General features: G+C 33.5%; 3 protein-coding genes and 2 long non-coding RNA genes across 5 annotated transcripts; 3 read left to right on the forward strand and 2 right to left on the reverse strand.

Moving 5' to 3' along the window:
- Positions 1-1755: 1755 nt before the first annotated feature.
- LOC139905988 (uncharacterized) lies at positions 1756-6025 on the forward strand. The gene is made up of 2 exons (XR_011781177.1): positions 1756-2452; positions 2615-6025. It is a non-coding gene; the product is annotated as an uncharacterized lncRNA (long non-coding RNA).
- On the reverse strand, positions 4982-6046 carry LOC121121132 (uncharacterized). The gene is made up of 2 exons (XR_005865350.2): positions 5957-6046; positions 4982-5883 (listed from the first exon to the last, which is right to left on the reverse strand). It is a non-coding gene; the product is annotated as an uncharacterized lncRNA (long non-coding RNA).
- A 6389-nt stretch (positions 6047-12435) lies between these two features.
- On the forward strand, positions 12436-14289 carry LOC121119821 (apyrase-like). Its single transcript, XM_040714963.2, has 3 exons — positions 12436-12637; positions 12700-13012; positions 14137-14289. Exons 1-3 carry the CDS (start codon positions 12516-12518, stop codon positions 14287-14289), a joined length of 588 nt encoding a protein of 195 aa, XP_040570897.1. The 5' UTR covers positions 12436-12515.
- Positions 14290-15672: 1383 nt separating this feature from the next.
- Positions 15673-17268, forward strand: LOC121121165 (snake venom 5'-nucleotidase). The gene is made up of 4 exons (XM_040716034.1): positions 15673-15823; positions 15896-16093; positions 16802-16858; positions 16920-17268. Exons 1-4 carry the CDS (start codon positions 15775-15777, stop codon positions 16976-16978), a joined length of 363 nt encoding a protein of 120 aa, XP_040571968.1. The 5' UTR covers positions 15673-15774; the 3' UTR covers positions 16979-17268.
- Positions 17269-18740: 1472 nt separating this feature from the next.
- On the reverse strand, positions 18741-19657 carry mRpL49 (mitochondrial ribosomal protein L49). The gene has a single exon (XM_040716022.2). The coding sequence runs from the start codon at positions 19556-19558 to the stop codon at positions 18950-18952; it is 609 nt and encodes a 202-aa protein (XP_040571956.1). The 5' UTR covers positions 19559-19657; the 3' UTR covers positions 18741-18949.
- Positions 19658-19684: the final 27 nt, after the last annotated feature.

Below are 19684 nucleotides of genomic sequence, written 5' to 3' on the forward strand. Positions count from 1 at the left end.
CAGGCACTTAATTTGCCGATTTGCCACCAGAATAACCAGTTTTCAATCAACAGACCCATAAATGAAGGCATTAGCTTCAAAAATTACTATTTCTGAGTCAGTGACCGTACCTTGCTCTGCATTTATATCTCAAACACCCCTTTTTCTGATTTTTTTTTCTATATACTCAAAACTAACAGAATGGAAAGTTTTGTGTTTGGGGGAAATGTCCATTAAATGCAAAATGGACAATTTCAGATCAGGGTGAAATCTACTAAAAAATGTCATTTTTTGAGACAAAATCAAGTAATGTCAGCTAGGTTTTGGAGTAAAATAATCTACTTGGAATAAATAAGTATGAATAAATTATTGGTCACACGAATCACTATATTGTATATTTAGTATGTATATTATATTCATAGTTAGTTAGATATCAGATAATAATTTATATAAATTTACTATAAAATCAAGGTTCCGTAGTTAGTTTCCATCAGACAGTATTGAACGCCGCTCAAAATTCTTAAGGAAGAATGGGAGTGCCCTCATTTGCAATTGAGCGGGAGCGCTCTCATTGCTTTAAAAAAACAAGCGGGAGAGAGAGTGCGTTCGCAAATTAGTAACTGAGCGAGAGTGCGTTCAGGATTTCTTGAGCTGACTAATGATCTGCAAATATTTATTTTGAAAGTACTTCATATCTTAAAAATATAAAAATAAGGTTTCGATCATCATGAGCGTCTTTACCCAAAACAAAAATGCAAATAAATTATATATTCACAGATACATATTCAATATATTAACTGGCACAAAACAATAATGGAATGAAAAAAAAGAACTAATTCTGCGGAAATTTGCAATCAATCCTACCGATTTATAATCTGATATTTGATAGAAACACTTTGTTAATTTCATTAAAATGTTTGACCTTCATCAGAAAAAATGCTGAAATCCATTTAGAAAACAAAAAAAATGCAAAAAAGTACATAAGAGAATTAATATGTTACTGATGTCTGATTGTATCACCAGTTCATTTTCTACTCAGCTGTTATGGTGGATTATGCATGTACTCCTCATTTTGTACCTTGTTTTGTTGACATCTTCTCACCTTCCTCCAATTTCTTCTTCCCTTTCAGATAATATTATAAAGATTTCCACATCTGCTAAGAGGACAGCTACACAAATACTACTAATCCCCTGCAACCCACATCTAAGCCTGTAAGTAAAGTTATGTCAACCTTCAATGTCAGTAAGTGCCATGCACAAAAAGCAAATAACTTATTGATTGAAAAATGCCTCTAACATATAAAGGAAAGGTTTTACCATTTTCCACAGTTGACACAGTTACATTATTTTTTTTGAAAAGGACGACTTTTTACGTGTAATGCAAGGAAAGAAAGACTGTGTTAGTGTCAGTAAAAATGTTCACTAACAAAAAAGCAAAAAAAGATTTTGATCTTATAATCTGGAGTCGCCATGGTATGTGTTATATTGATAAAATATGGCTATAGAAAAATTTGTCACAAAGCATTAAGGTCTATGCTGGAACTTTTCTGCAAAGTCAACCCAAGGGAACTTCTTCATCTCAAAAATCTCTTTTGAAAAAATCGCTATTTTCAATTAGCCGAGATATCAACATTGGAACACGAAGGGTTTAGAATATTAATAAATGTTATAGGAAATCCAGGAATATTCATTCACTGATTCCAATGGGAGATGAAAGTGAAACAATTGAGTTTCTTGGGGATGAAACTAAACTCAGTCGAAATTATTTTTGTCCGGAAGAACATAGTAAGGAGTTATTTTTTTGGTTGAGCAAGACCTGAGTGTCGATGAGTTGTGTTGTGCTAACGAGGAGAGGAAGCCAACGCTGAAGAAAATGAATGACATAGAATGTGCTCAGATGAATGCAACAAAAAAAAATATCATTAAGCTTCGAAGACCAGAGGAGCTGAACCTCGATATCGAGTTGGAGGACTTTGAGGAGGGGTGTTGGAGATTCGAGGAATACATGGTGTCAATGGAGGCGAGTCTTCAACCTATGTAACCGCAGGTTATTGTTTTTTGGAGCTTGTTATCAAAAAGTATGGCTCATGACGTTCGATATAATTTACAAATTCCAAAAGACGGAAGCAAATCTGTGGAAGATAATCTCAATACTATTAGAAAAAAGTTCAAAGACAAACTTTCTAACATTGTCCATAGGGTTCAATTGGAAAGTAGAGATCAACACAAGAATGAGTCATTTGATGAGCTAAGCAAAAGTTGCGTCAATTATCTAATAGTCACGAGAATTGTTGCAGGTTTACCAAATGAAAACAAGAGGCGTCATATTTTCGAGATGAAGATGACATCATTGGAGGAAATTACTCAAGTTGATATAGTAATACAAAGAGATACTATTGGGAAGAATGTGGAATCAACTTGTATAGCTGAACGCTACAATATTCCTCTCCCGAATTGAAATTACGAAACATAGGTAAAATAACTATTCAAGAAATTGTAAATGAAATAAAACATGTCAAAATATTAAACTAAATGGAAACGTAAGCTGCTTTTAGGCGATTAATGGACTGTTTTGAAGGGGTTTCTCTTCTGTTTAAAACAAAATAATAATCAAGTTTCTCCAATATTTCGATAGGAGGGTGTCCTATGGAGCATCAAGAGGTCCTTTGATTGGGGCATTCATTACGAAGGCTTTCTTGGTTAACCACAACTTTCTTTCTTCTCTAATACCAAAGACCTCTATTTTTAAATGTAGAGTACCTCAACTGTGTATTGTTCAGAGCTGTACTAAAAGAACGCCAAGTCATAATCTTTTAAAATTGAAAGTACTTTATCGATGTGATCATGATGTTCCTTTTCGGACTAGAAGCAATCATAATGTTGTCGATATAGATAAAAACATAATCCAATCGTCCAAACTGGGAATCCATCAATCATTGGAAAGTATTGCAGGCGTTGCGTAGCCAAAGGACATTCTTGTGAATTCATAAAGCCCTGTGCACGTCGTTATTGGAGATTTCTTGCAGTTTTGTTTGACATTGGTACCTGATAGTAAGCATGCTTTAAATCTAATTTTGTTAAGAATTGACAACCTCCGATATTCCTTATAAAATCATGAATATTAAACATCAGTTATGGTTTGGAAGGGTTAGGGTGTTCAACTGCCAGTAGGCACCGAACATGCCCCATGACCCATCCAGCATTGGTACCAAGTGATTGGGGAAGACCAATTGGATTTTGATCTACGTATAACTCCAGCAGACAATAGTTAAGAAATTTCTTTGTCACTATAGTCTCTTTTCAGGAGTTAAACGGGGAACACGTGAAAAGTAGGGTATCCGGGTTGAGGAAATTTTTCGCTGAACTGCATGACGTGGCTCCCGACAGAATTTTTCTTCAGACTGAGAAGCGGCATGTCGAGCTATAATTTTTCTGGGAATGTTGCACCTTCCTTCTATCCCCAAAGACATAAGTTCTTTCTGTTGCAGTGAACCTAGTTCCATATTTACGGACAGTTTAAAATGGTTCAAGAAATCTACATCAACGACACCGTACTCAATATCCGCCACGACAAACCCTCACTGGACCTTGTCCACGGTTCCAACTTGACCCATAATTGCCTATAACCATGAGTACTCACAGGAGCTCACTTTACGACAACGAACATGGGGCATGATGGATTATGTCTGCCGGAGTGGAATCTCTTCGGAATGATCGATTGCTAGGATGTGGTATCGACGAGGAACTTTATCCCAATACTATGAATAAATAAAAGAAAATTTCCAAAAGAGGAATCCATCATGGTGTATTTTAGTTTAACTTCGGGACGAGGACCCGACGATTGTTTTTTTTTTTTTTTTGAGTGGACATCTTTCAGGAGTTTGCACTTTGTCGCCTTTCTCCGCCATTTCCTGTGGGAGAAGCATTCCCTTTTCTCTTTCATTAGATCATGGGGCCTTAAGTTGCCCTTAATTCGTCTCCGCTCTGATTATCAAAAGGGCCCAGGACTTTGCCATCGAGGGTACACAATGAATTATTATACTTGTCTAATTTTTCCTTTACGTGGTATAACTGAAACTGGGTTCGATGCGATGGAACCAAGCTGTAGGTTTGGTCGGCCAGAACGAATATACTTTGAACTGTCCTATAAAGTGAGGGACTTCATTCGACTCCGGCATGTCGGGGTCACCAGCGTAGTATCTCCATAATAATACCTCTAATCCGAGGGGACACCTGTAGAAAATCATTGCGATGGTCTGATGGGGTTTAGGTTAGTCAAAGATTAGGTATGGCCAAATAAAAAAATTGCTGTTGTTAACAGAGTCAAATTTTTTGGAGTAGCATTCGCAGCCACTCCTTGCTCGTCTCCGTTGAGGGCTGTTAAGGGAAGCATTTGGAGCACTTTCTCTATTCCCCGAACTTGAATGATAAAATTGAAGCCTGACAAAAAAAAAATCTTGAAGAATATATGATTCGAAATTTAATTTAAAAAATACCAAAAAAATGCCTTACAAATTTTTTTTTTGCAAAAGACCCTGCTCACGGTCAAACCGGTCCTGATTGTGCCCTTACTTTCAATATTTGTGATAAAGTGAATAAAAGGGGAGAAAAAGATACTTTAAATATTCGAGTCAACTCTAGAGTTTACTGTAGTAGAAAGTTTCTACTCATTTTTATAAAAATAATCATATTTCAGGGCTAAAGAAAACATGTCGCACTATATTCTGCCCCTTCACTGTTTCCTCCAAAGTGCCTCGGGACACCACACTATTGCTATGGGCATGCCCTAGGGTTATAATAGTAGAATAAGTTGTCCAGAGAGTAGATGTCCTATTGAGAACACTTAAACATTGATGGTTTTAGAGTAGGAGGTGCCTGTGACGATAAACACTCAGATTCTGCTCTCATAAAATTTGAAGAAAAACAATTAAACATTTTCCAGTTTACTTATAGATAATTAAATGATTGAGGATCCATAGATATATGAGAATATTCATAAGAATTCAACTTTTTTATAAATATATTTGAATATAACTTATAATAATAAAAATGCAAACAAACAAATAAATAATGATACAATTAAATCAAAGAAAAAAACACAAGAGCCTCATTCCTTAAACAGCGTAGCAAAGGAACAAAGCATTTAAAAAATCATGAATAGTTAAAAGAAAAATCAATTTCTTTCGTCCTTGGATTGAGATGGTGTTTTCCTGATTGCTTTTATTTTGAGAAACATAAAAATAACTTTTATAATCCGAAATTCCTTGTTTTGTAGTTTAAAAATTTTCTTTTTTTAAAACCTTTTTTATACATCTACTTGATTTAGTGTTATTTACCTCCATTAAATATTGAAATAAAACAAACAAATATTTTTTAGTTACATAATTTCCAGATTCAAAGAAAATATTTTTTCTTGTGTATCTTTTTCTTACTCGAAAAAAATATTTTTATGTTAAAAAAAATTAACATTCTCATTATAATACATTTCTCATTATTAATGACGATGATAATAATCATAACTGTCATAAAATAGAGCCATATAACTTTACAATAAGATATAAAACATCTTAAAAAATGATTTTTTAGAAGTTATTTAAGATTTGTTGCTTGAAAATTAAATTTAAATAACTATCAAGAAATATTAAATTCTGTAGAACATTAAAATATAACTTTTATATATATATAGGTTATTTTGATATTTTTCGCAGTAAAATCATTCATGAAAAACATCGTTTCAAATTAGGGGCTGAACTTTGTTGAATGTTGTAAATACTATATAACCTTTTCTTGAAGCCAGTCATTCACAATTTTGACATTGGCTTGATTCTTCTCCCATTCTTCTGCAATTAACTTGATTACACCTTCAGAACTTTTTATTTTTTTTTCCTTAATGAAATTAGAAACCTGTAGATATACATACGAATAAGAATGCAGTTCAAGTATGGTTGTAACTGAATAATATTTAACAAGTATTTACCTCATCAAAATGCATCTTGTTATCGGAGAGTTCCAAAGTTTTATATAAAAATTGTGTGATATAATATGTCCAATAATCTTTCCTAGATATGTCAATAAATATATGTAATAATAAGCTCTAGTTGAATGAGAATAATGTGCATATTAATTTAAGAAGCTAAAAACAATTAATAAGGCATGAACAAAGTAACGGAAAACTCAAAGCAAAAAAATGGGCTACAAATTATGATCTTAAATTTAAAAAGGACTTTTCAATAATGGGGAAAGGGGATTTTCCAAATTCCTAAATCTTAATTGTAATATAAATACAAGAATATGCGTAATAATAAGCTTTACTCTAATTATAATTTCTAATTTATTAATTTAATTAGTTAGAACAATTGGTAGAACTTGAGCATACTAACATATCCATAACTGTAAGATGACGTAAAAGTTCTGAGTCTACAAATAATGGTTAGGATTTTTCATTAAGGGGGAGGGGAATTTCAGTATTGGACTGAAAAGCTCGAAAGAAGTAAAAATGCATATAACAATTTTAAAATATAAATTTAATAAATATTTTATAAAAGATAATTTAAATCTCATATATATTTTTTTAATTAGATCATTTATATATCTATATATATTTTTTTTTGTAAGTGTTTGAATAGTTTTATTGCTCGCTTTACAATCAAAGTATAAAAAAGTGAACAGAACAATTATAGAAATATATATATATCATTCCCAATCTGTAGAATGGGCAGTGAAACTAGTTTCAGAGGCTTCCTATAAGGTTTACGGATATAACCAACGACACGGATACATTGGTCAACTTTAAAATCAAGAAATAAACTAAGGAAATTTAAAACTAAGTGCCAGTTTGATATATTTCCATATAATCTGTTTAAAAATAACATACAGCAAAGATTAAGGATAATTATCCACATTATTATATACTAACTTATATAAAATTAAAAAAATAAGAAATTTGCAGAATTTTTTCCTTTTCATAAGTAATTTTTATCTTTTTTCGTCTATTTTAGAACTAAATTCTGGGGCGTTTTACGTTTATCTCGCTGTAGAAGTAAGAGATTTAACTTTACCAAAAAATTACATCACGTGCAATATCATTTTTTAAAGCACATAAAGCTTTTTTATAAATAAGAAAAAAAAAGTTTATCTCATAATTATTTTTTTTTTACTTCATACAGAAACGTTTCCGAACAAAAGGGTGGGGGGTAATTTTTTTTCTCTGGGATTTTTTTTTTTAGTAAAACGGATTTTTATTTACCATTCGCAATTTTTTAGGGGTCAGAATTTATGACATGCGTAATCCAGTTCCTTGTCCAGTTGTACCACCGTTGTTGGTAACTACAATTATTAGCAGAGCTCACTAAGAAAGTCACAGACGGACAGAAGCCACTACAAGAAAAATAGCATCCGGCTATTTTTGTAAGAAGATATAAGAAAAGCCACAAAATCACGACCCATGTAAACAAAAAGCCGTCTGTGGTTGATGTATTTAACAAAAAATTCTACCATGCCCATGTTTATTGAGTTGGCCCCTTGACTCAAGAATCTGCTGACTATAATTGAAAGAAGGACTAGATGTCTAGAAGCAGTGGCTCTTTCGAATACTACTGTTCCAGTGATTGTGGATGCATTTTAAGTAGCACGGGTGTCGCCTTTATAATGAACTCAGACTTAGGAAGACAATTCATTTCTGATATATAGAGGTACATGTGTAGTAATTTGGGCATAGAAAATTAATATACCCGCCATATCATAGAATTTAATACCGGAGGGAGTGAAAAAATAACTGGGAAAAAAACAAATCAGCCAATTTCAAGTTTAATTATAATTTAACCAAATATTCAATATAGTATTAATTATCACCAAATAGATTATTTTATATATGTATAGTATATAACTTATCTACGGCCAAAAACCAATTCTTATTATTTCCTAATTTATCCTTCAATAAAAGTGAAGTATATCTGCTGTTCATAATGTAATCGTCAGTATAATAAACAAGCCTCTCAATTTCATTTTAGTAAAATACTGATGTATATTGTCTATAATTGATGGAACGGGGGAGCCGAGGGGGCCCAGAATTAAAGTTTAATCAGAAATTGGATTCTACAATGGTGACCCCGACAGAAAGAATCAACTATACCGACGTAATTTAAAAAAATGCACACATAAACGACGTTTCAATCAAGTTACCAAGGTTCACGGCCTTTCGTTCATCTGGATATTTTCTTTCGTGCGGAGGCTTAATTGGAAAACTGGCATAGATAACAATATAAAGAAAAAATATAACTCTCTCCTTAGCGCTATATCCAAAGATATATTACATAAGACTCCTGACTATTTATTGAGAAGTGCATTGAATATGACAATCTTTATATATAATTAAAATCTTTATTTGTATAACTGTTTTTTGGCTCTAAAAATAATTGATTAGTGATTTTGTGAAATTAATTAAAAGCTGTGATATTAAAGAAGCGAGTGAAATTGAAACTAGAATTTGGTAAGTGATTAACAAGATTTGTAAGGATAAAACGGATTTTAAAGAGACATTGATCAAGTAAATGGTAAAATTACATTATTAAAGATGGATTTAAACGTAGGATGATTAAATCTTTCTATAATTGACAGAATTATCCAATTATCTTTTTAATGAGATTGAAGTCAATTTTATTTTATTGCAGAAGATCAATTCTGACCCACCTGAGAGGTGCTTCGGATAGCTCTTAAGTTGCCAACAGTTCATTGAAAGTGAAAATAAAATAAAAAACAATAAAGCACGAACAAACTAATAAATGTATATAATCCGTAAGGTGGTGTTGCTTGGGCTAATATAAGTATTGATTACTTGAGGGGGCTAGTGTTGCATAAGATAAATGAATATAATGGTAACATAGTTAGAGATGAAAACAGCATGAATAGGCTGCCAATTTATACTTGGAGGAGGTACAGACTGACAACATCAATGAGGGTATTTTAAGTCTAACACGAGACGAAGATGACTACGGGTCTTCCACGTTGATTCAGAACCGTCTGTTTCCACTATCATTGTTTCATCAGGATCAATGGCAGTTAACAACACCTGCGATATTTCATTTTTCAAGGCAATAGCGGAATCGTTTACTGGCTTATAAATTGGAAATTGTCTAACTTGATTTAAAGGTCGTATTTTCTCAAAGAAATTTGAAATCCACTTTGAATAATGAGCAAGCATACATAGAATTCTACATAGTTCTTGAAGGTTAACAGGAGCCGGCATATTTAAAAAAGGAGTAATTCTATCAGGATCTGGTATTAGATTACCATTTAAGCCAATAACCAATCCAACCCCACCGAGACGGTCATCCAGGACAAAAAAGAAAATTCATCAATTTTCTTTAAATTAACACATGATTTCCCATCCATGATTAATAGGAGGTTTCATAAAACAAAAAGTTGGGATACATGGTCGCTCGCTTGTAATTTGGTTCCATTCAATGATAATTGATAAGCTATTACAGCGTAAAAATCAAGTCGATAAATTAATATTTAGGAGTTGCACAATGCCAATAAATGACGTAAGGACTGGTGGAATTATCAAGGTCAAATTGGCAAGTTGTCATCCCATAATGCTTGAACAGGTTACAACATGAACAGATTTCAATTGTTAGTGTAAGTTGTGAATTAGGAAAGCCGCTATACTATAAGACACAATTAGTCATTCAGCCAACTTCATTTGATCTTGCAACATTAACTCTATTCAGAATTATTGGAACTGTGGGTTATTTAAAAAAAAATTAGCATTATATATTTATAAATTCCTCTTCATTGTCTTCACAGTTTGCAGAGAAAAAATGGCATTGGAAAGCATGAAGCAAACAGATGAAATTTTGTTGTGAGCAAACCAATTCCAGATTTTCTGGAACTAAATTTTCAAGCTATGATGAATCCCTGAAAGTTACTTTTTATTTGCATCAATCAGAACCCAAAATGAACCAATGCTTCAAAACGACTGCTACCATGATTTCTGATATCTGGGATAAGGCAAAAATATCAACTATCGCCCAATAGAATAATTGATAAACTCAGTAAGCTCCATCAAGAATACTAAAATTCGCGAAGAAGTAAAAACTGACCGAGTGGGAAGGCGATTGAGAATCAAAAGATGTATGTCCTCAATTTAGAAAATCTATTTGAAATATCACATCCAGATACCTTTTTGCCTCATAAAAATTCAAGAAGACAAAGATTTTCCTATTATGCAACGCAAACCAGGACGGCCAGATAGTATGGTTGGAGAAGACAGAAAATGGGCTACTCGGGAAACTAACAAAAGAAAAAGGTTGGAGAAGGAACAACGGCGTAGCGATCGATGGCTGGAAGAATAACGACCGTCAACATCAGCAGCCTCTATCTTGTCAGAAGAAATGAAAAATCCTTTATTTTCTCTTCTCAATAAGTTAAATGAAGTACGTCTACACCAAAGATTGGTATTAGTCAAAACGTAGCTTCAGCTATAGACAGAACTCAGATCAATGACTGAAAAGCTGCGCATATTTTACTTCTTTTTGCAGCTCGTCTTTGTCATAATATCGAAGATCTTACCACTTGCCCAAGCTCCATAAGAAAGAAACAAATTACTAACTGTAGTCTTCTGGCAGCTGAATTGAAGGAAAGCTTTCCTCCAAACGTTCCTTTAACATTACGTTGGAATGGTAAACTAATGCCTGACTTGGTTGGCCTAGAGAAAATCGAACGTTTAGCAATTTTAGTTTCAGGTGAAGGTGTAGAGAAGATTATTTTATTGGCAAAGATTAAAAGGGGGGATGCAAAATCAATTGTTTCGGAGATCTTATCAGTTTTAGTAGAATGGAATATAAGATACAGAATTAAATAGCTTTCCTTTGACACCACAGTGACAAATACAGGATCTAAATCTGGCGTCTTTCGGAGGTTACTTGAACATGAGCTCATATACCTTGCCTGTCGACATAACATTTGGAATGTTTTCTTATATTCTCTAATCTCGTGAGCCATCAAAAAGTGAAGATATGATTTAGTTTATAAAATAAAATAGAATTAAGTCGTGAATATTTTCGTGCAATAATTTTCCACAACTTTCGACGTGGGTTATCGCAACAAGAGTGCATTGACTAACTTAAATCTTCGTATGGCGATGAAGCACCATCCTATTGCACTGTGAAAAACTGGTTCAATGAATTCAATCGTGGCCGACACTCGCTCGAAGACGAATTTCGTGAAGGTCGTCCAAAAACGGAAGTTGTGCCAGAGAACATTGATGCCGTGCGTGAAGTGATAATGCAAGATCGTCATGTGACATACCGTGAGATAGAGGCATCCTTGTGCATTTCTTCCACCATCATACATTCGATATTGCATGTACACCTGGCCATAAAAAAGGTTTGTTCTCGTTGGATCCCGCACAATTTGACAATCTCTCAAAAGAACGCTCATGTCGATTGGTGCAAACAAATGTTGAAAATATACGCTCGCAGTGCTTCAAAAGACGTTTATAAGATTGTCACAGGTGACTAATTATGGATATATGCGTATAAGCCCGAAACAAAACAACAATCGACCGTGTGGGTCTTCGAAGACGAGCCAAATCCAACGAAACTTGTTCACGGAAGAAGCACTTCGAAGCAAATCGTCGCTTGTTTCTTCGGCAAAACTGGTCACGAGGCAACTGTTCCACTTAAGCATCGTAGGACGGTCAATTTTGAGTGGTACATCACAATTAGTTTGCCTGAAGTCTTCTGAGAAATTCAAAAAACGAACAAAAAACGACGAATCATTGTTCACCATGACAATGCGAGCTCTCCCACATCGGCTCAAACTAACACCTTTTTGACCGGCCAAAACGTCGAATTGATGGGTCATCCGCCGTAAAGCACTGAGTAAGCACCCAATAACTTCTTTTTATTCCCGCACATGAAGAAAAAAATTCGCAGTCCACGATTTTCGTCGCCAAAAGATGATGTTAAAGCGTTTAAAAACCCTGTTTTGGAGATGTATCGATCAAAGTGGAAAAAGAGCTTCGACAATTGGTTTGAGCGCATGCAAAAGTGTATTAATCATGCAAGAGAATACTGAGTAATGTTTCATAAATAAGCGTAGGTAAACAATTCGAGTTTATTTTTCCATTTTTAACAATATGTAAAGGACGCTACGAACATGAGAGGACAGATCTATTTACACTAATTGTAGTAATATTTTAAAATGACTTTACTTTTAGTTGAGGGTATTATGATAGGTAAAGTAATTGAGTATTTACTCTGTAAGCTATTCAATATTCAGTGAAATACAATCAACAACTTGCAAATTAGGTGGTAACTGTTTCTCTAGCTATAATCCTAAAATTGTCGATAAACTTCACCACGCAAAGATATTTTTCAACAATTTTATCTACAAACTTTTTAGCACAATTGTTTTATCAGACCCCTTTCAACAGATGGTGTAGACAGTCGTATATTTAAGTTGGTGTCATACAAGTGTTTGAGTAGGGTCACAAAAATAACTTTCAGAGGGCAAAAATACACATCATTATAAGAATGTCCTTGACAAAGATCGCATTTCTATCCTTTTTTGGACTACTTCTTCAAATTGAAAGTAATATGGTACAAGGAGAAGATTTGGAACTCACTGTTTTACATGTAAATGACATGCATGTGAGGTCAGGAGTGATTCATATTCGATTTCATTAATTTAATCCTATTCTTCATTATAATGTTGTAGATTTGAGGAAATAAATACCTATGGGGGACCCTGTAAAGAGGATGATGATTGCTACGGTGGAATTGCTCGACTCCAATACAAAGTCAACGAGATTAAGAGTTCTGAAAAGAATGTGATTTTCCTAAATGGAGGTGACTTTTATCAAGGGAACATTTGGTATTCTCACTTTAAATGGAGAGCTGTTGCCTATTTTGGTAATTTACTGAACTTTACAGCCATGTCTCTTGGAAATCATGAGTTCGATGATAAAGTTTCTGGTCTTGTTCCATTTCTGAATAACAAGAGTTTTCCATGTAGGGATTATTTGTTGGCTGTAAATACCTCAACGACTCTAGCGGAGAATAGGTTCAACGAATAACGAGGGTCACTTTTCATCAAACAAACATTCATAAGTTGTTTTTGATGCGCCACTTTCTTTTAATGCTTTAGTATAATCTTGTATTTCTATTAACCTTGGAATGACCTTTAAAAAAATAATTACCATTTAGAAATCAAAATATCCTAACAACGGGAGTGTTAAGAATAGTCAAATTTTAGCACAATATATCTACATTGTATATTTGCTATTTTTTGAACTACGGTGTTCATATTTTTCCACAAGTTACATTTGAATGCGACTTCTTGTATGTTGCAACTGTACCCGTAGACAGGTTGCAACAGTAAAAAAATAATAGGAAATTTGTCTTTAAAAATTGGATTAAATTTTGCTATTTGCTAGCAGAAATCCGCACTCGATGCTCTATTTCTTGATTATGAGCTCCTTTGCGCACAAAAAAGTGTCATTAAGAGTATTACTGTATAAAAATACTCTTTTAGGACCAAGCAATGGTTTAAATGGTTCGATTATACCTTTCATAAGTCCATAATGGCCCACCTGGTTAACCTATCCGAACCATGCCCGAATATCAGTAATCGACTTAAAAGTTAGGAATGAACAAATCGATTCAATAAATTTGGATAATGGTTCTAATTAGTTATCAGATATTCTTAACCATAGCAAAGTCAACAATCTTATTCCAACATTGCAATTTCTTTGTTGTTTAGTAGGACACCTGATTTCCCCAAGTATCATCAAGACGTTGATAATTTTCATCCTCACTCTACAATGGTGTGCTCCATTGTATCATAATCTTCTTAAAGGTGTGATAAACGTTGTCATACAACGGTCTAGATCTCAAATTGGAACACTGTGGAACCCATTCAATACGCCCGTGACTGTTTTGTAAATCTGTACAGGTATAGATCTTGCCATGAGGAAAGGAGACTTCTTGGCATGGATTTCTCTCTTACAATACTTATTGATTGGAGATCAATCCACTGTGCGTCTAGGATTTCCATCGTTTTTCCTGAAACTATCAATATTGCTGCATATCTTGGATCGAAGGAGTAATTAACACAATATGACACGTATGAAGTCATTATGAGCTTGCTCTATAGGTTGAAAGACTGATTGATGATGTCTACTCTGCTCAAAGAGTGGAGTTTGTGAGAGGCAAATTTCTAGGAACTGAGAACAATCAAACCTCTAAAACCGTTCTCACCTTTATGGTAAAGTCTGCTCAGGAAAATACACGGATGTTGTATCTCTGATCTCGATGCCAAATTTGAATGACAAATTCATCTTTAATCAATATATAGGTAGTCATAGTAAAAGCATTATACCAAATTTGATTTATTGGAATAGACTTATCTGTCGATAAACAACCAGCCAACTGGAACTTTTACTCCCAGCTTCTTTGTGGTGGTCATCTGCAAACATCCATAATTCATCCTCAGAATAATCCTTTCGAGGTGCATCTCCACTTTGATTCTGTGCACAATTTCGAAAATGTCTATAACTGATTTCAGTGGCAAGAATACTTCAAAATCCCCCATATCTCGCTGGGTGCAAAAACGTTTTTAAGTTCAAATTTTACTCACATAAAAGAGATATATCAGAAGGAATCGACGTATAAAGTAAGACAAGTTCATAAACTTACTCTCAAGTCTCTTCAACCAACAGCAATGGAAAAGACAATCGTGCAATTACCTAATATTTTTTTTTCATGAATCAACCATTAGACACCTGAAGTTTTGCTCTAATGAAAGACCTGATTAATTAAACAATTAAGTTTCTTGAATTTTTACGGACCATGTTGAATATTTTAAATGTAAAGACACCAACAGTTGGACTGAGGAAAAATGAAATATAAGAAAATCTACCACAGAAGAAAATCGTGGTGGTTCCTCCTCGTCAAAGAGTTTGCCTCAAAAAAAATTACCCGTCCTAATCATATTAGTTATAAAAGCTTCATATTCCTTTTTAAGACTGGCAGCCACTTTCTGGAGCGCATTTTAGTGTAAGGTGTGCAAAGAGTAGAAACGTCCGTGGCTCTGGTCTTAGCCTATTATAACCTATATTGATATTTTTAGACCACATTTATATTAGGTGCCGCAGGTGATTGAAGAATACTAAAAACAACCTTATCAGAAAAAAGATTCGAAGTTAATTAAAATGTTCAAAAATAAAAGATCCCAGTAAATTTATATTTGATACTAGCCCCACTCACGCTACAGCAAGTACTAGCCTGAGTAAGTATTCTAAACCATATAATCTCAATTTGGGTAGAAAAATAATTTATTTTTTTTCATATGATTGTTATTTAAAAGAATCTACTCTGTGCTGAGTCCTTATCTTTTATAATCAAATGCAGTTGGTGGAGTTAGGAAATGTGATGTTAAGTTTTCAAGGGGGATAAAATTGGCTTTAATGGAAGAAGAAAAAAACATTGATCGAATACACCCAAGCGTTAATTTGTCTTGTTTCCTCCAGTTTTCGTACACAATTAGTACTGTATTAATTTTGTCAGAACTTTCAGTTAGATGAAAGATATAAAAAATTCACCTGGTCTTATAATCTTAATACAAAAAATATTTGTTGACATTTTGTCTAGACATAAGTGACGAAATAAACACGAATACCCTCCCCCCTTCAACCTTTAAGGCACCCAAGAGAAACTCTATGATTAATAGTTTATACTAACTTACTTAAATAACTGTTTTTATTTTTAGGCTTTTGAGAAAAGTGTTTCAAGTATGTCTAAGGATAGAAAAGCAAGTAGTGGTGGATTTCTTCAAGTGTCTGGTGATTTATTTTCTTATTATTCAATAGTAGCATTAATGCATAATATTATTTACATTTAACAATGGTTGTTAGGTTTCAAATTGGTTTACAACTTGTGCAATCCCGTTGGTAGTCGACTCGTATCAATTCATGTGAGAAAGGGAATTAACTCATCAGAATATGAATTACTGAGGCTTGAAAAGTCCTACAAAGTAGTCATTCCGAATTATTTACAAAATGGAGGAGATGGATACACCTTGTTTGACGAGCATAAAGAGTGCTTGTTTCAAGGTAACTTTTGCAATAATTTTACTCGGCCGGTCTTAGGTGATGGCAAGTACCACAGGTTCCACACTAGATCTAATTAAATAAAACTTATTGAATATTATAGAAAATAAGGAATTCAATTAATATGCAGACAATTTTTTAAAAAAAGGGCAAGAAAGGATTGTCTTATTTTTAGGAAAATTCATTAAAAAAAATAAAAAAATAGAATATTGACATACGCACTAAAAGGCTGCTCTAAAATAGTGTTTTCACATTGTTGTCAACCATTTTTGGAGCTTAAGCAGTCAATTTTTATTAGAATGAAAACCCATTTTCATTAATATTAAGGAAATTAGTTAACTATTGGATGTCAAAATATGTAGTATCCAATGCAATGGAAAAAATAGAATATTTTTCTCCTCTCCAATCGATCCAAAAAAAAAAAATGGTACAAATCAAGCCATTTTTAAATATATATTCAAATGTCAGCATTATTCCTTTGCATCAAGTATTGTTCAATGCTGTTTTTTTTTTTTGTCTTTCTTTTTTTTTTTTTGTCTATTTTATGTTTTCTTAATTTAAAACACATTAATTGGAATTTTATTTGAAAATTATTTTTTAAACTCAAATTAAAAAGAAAAGGGTCTACACATTATTGCTGCCACATGCCCCGTTCCGGCTATAACTGGCTCTGTACCTTTACTTACATATATTCATTTTTTGTAATCATAGGTGTCAATCCGGATCATGTTGCTCTAAGTAAATATATTACTTTAAGGTCTCCAATCAGTAAGTTAAATAAATTATATTCTTGGGATTTTTAATTAATGGTATTAAACTTTCTTTATAGATGAAACCCCCATTTCCGTTCGAGGGGATCGTATAAAAATATATCCAGTCTTGAATTAATCATCATCGAACTTTACTGTAAGAATGTATTCCTTTCCCACTTTTCTATAATTATCTGACACTGTTTTTATCAAATTAATCTGACGTCATTTTTTTTTAATCTTTCCCTTTAATAATTTTACAAATTTTGAGTAATATTAATAAAATAATTATCCCAGCATGAATATAGTCCAATAGCCTTATCTTATCCAAGGGATACTCTATACATTATAGACTATTCCTTCACTAATAAGTTATTATAAAAGGAATTGCTTATAATAACGTTAAAGCCAGCACTCGGGGAGTACCTAGTTAACTGTCTATTTATTCAATACTCACATTGTTCATAATTATTTATTGTAGTATCTATTACCTAGTTTTTATTGAAATTTATTTCACAATGGTCGATCAAGGCCCTGTTAAAATAATCGAATGGGAATTTGGGACACTCTACACCAACTTCCAACTGATTTAGCATTTATCCATAATAGAAGAACCTGCCGAAACAGCCTCATAAGTCATGACTCGATGTTATAACATTAGTTATTATAAATTCGTATATTTTATTTATGAGTATTTGAAAGACTATACAAATTCATGGCGTCTCTGATAATATTACATGAATTGTCGGTGGGTTCCAACCAGTTTGGCACGCAAGACAACCCATGAACTGGTATATTAACCGGGGCTATAGTGGATGCATTTCTGATGAATTACGGTGGACGGTGGATTACGATCCGTTGGTTAGTGGTGTTGGCATGTAAGATAACCTGTGGGCCAGGATATCATCCGGGGTTGCAGTGGATGGCGTCCCTGGTTTTAATAATTAATTGACAAAGGGTGCTGACTTCTAAATCAAGCCCTGTGGACATGCTGCATATCCCATGGGTATCAATTTGTGTCTTTGGAAAGGGTCTCGGAAGATAATGTCAAATTTATGATTTCAATGATTTTGCACATTAACGGTCTTGTTGAGTTATTTTGTACATTATATTATTATGTTGGATTATCAACTTACGACGTTTCTATTGATACTAATACAAATAGTAGACATTAACTAAGTTTACTGTATTAATGTCATATTTTATGAAAACTGTAGCTATACATTTGTAGTTCCGTTCTACCTTAGCTATTTTATAAACAGACACCAAAACTTTACAATAAGAATATGGTCACCCTCAACGACATGTATTACTTCTCTTACATCAATAATGACCAGACGTGGGATTTGATGCTAATATAATTAATTACCATATGTTAAAGGGAGATTAACCCTCTCCTAAATTAAACCCCGATGTTTAAGTCCTCTTAGTTGAGGAACAAATATCAAAAAAAAAATTAGGCCCGTCTAAATCAGAATCCCTAATTTTCCCAGGCTCTGAGAGTCTGGGCACGAGAGAATTACCCTCGATGCCCCCAATAGTAGTGACTCTTTGAATCCCTCCTGCAACTGTGCGAACAGTTTTGCCCCTGTTCACTCGTGAGTGAAAATAATTGTGGGGGAGCAATTTTGTTTTTTCCGTCTCCTTGTAACTCTCGAAAGCAATGGAACTGAAGGGAAGATGGAATATGACATTTTGATATACCACTAATATGTAATAATGGATGAAAATTAAGCCATTTTTTAATTTGAAATAAAAAATTTAACGGACTTTCATTAGACTTTTTTCGACAGAAACTCTATAAATATTGATTTATATTTTCATAAATGATCGTGATATAAATTCGTTCCAATACATTTAGGAAGTCAGATTGTATATAATCTCTCAACTTAAATGGATAATTAATTTACAATAGTTTATTACCCACACTTTGGATTCATTAAATGATAACAAAATCACACGAATACATTTTATGTACACTGACAAGTAATTTAAAATATTCAGTTCTATTCCTTTGCAGTTTAATTTACAGTTCCATTGTAAGAAACCGCAAGTAATTATATAATCAAGTTCCTATTGAAAGTGATCATACGTTGACTTCAACTATGCACTAAAAGCCCTTGAGACGACAAAACTCTTTAAAGTCCTCAATGAAATCCCCTCTATACGAAACTTTACCAAAGAGCTCCGCCACTTGAGAAATGAATTGCATCTGATACTTTTCAAATAGGAATGCGTCCAAATCATCCCGAAGTGCAAACAGATCCCCATCCACTTTGCGTATTTTACTCGTCATGATTTGATTTTTAAAAGAGCGTTCAAGGTAGACTGGGAGCATATAAGTAGAGGTACGGGAGATGAAATAGCGGTTATCTCCAAATTTAGCAGTAGGAAGATAGAATCCTGAGGGATATAAGTCTTTTGGAGGTGGAGTGGGAATAACTGTGGACACGTTAGAAGTAAGGCGCTCAACAAAGTGCCATTCTGCCGAAGAGGCCTCATATTTCCGATCAGGGAGTTTGGGATCGGGAATAAGATGTCCTAGGTCCTTGTCAAAAGTTTTAAAAGCCTCATACTCCTCTTCAGGTTCAGCTAAGATCCCTCGTGGATGAAAAGTATTGTTCTCTGTGGATCTATTGTACATAAAACGAAATGAATGTCCATTTAAAAGAGGATAAATAACTCTTTTTCCACGGAGAAGATTCGTTGTCAAAGACATATTTTTCTAAACTTCAAACTAGATCTATAAGTATACGAAATATTTATGTTAAATTCTGAAATAAAAAAGACACTGAACCTCCTATTTTTACTACAGACATATATAACGATATACGTCGGTATTATT

Source organism: Lepeophtheirus salmonis, chromosome 1, assembly GCF_016086655.4.
Source record: "Lepeophtheirus salmonis chromosome 1, UVic_Lsal_1.4, whole genome shotgun sequence".
In the NCBI taxonomy this organism is placed as follows: Eukaryota; Metazoa; Arthropoda; class Copepoda; order Siphonostomatoida; family Caligidae; genus Lepeophtheirus; species Lepeophtheirus salmonis.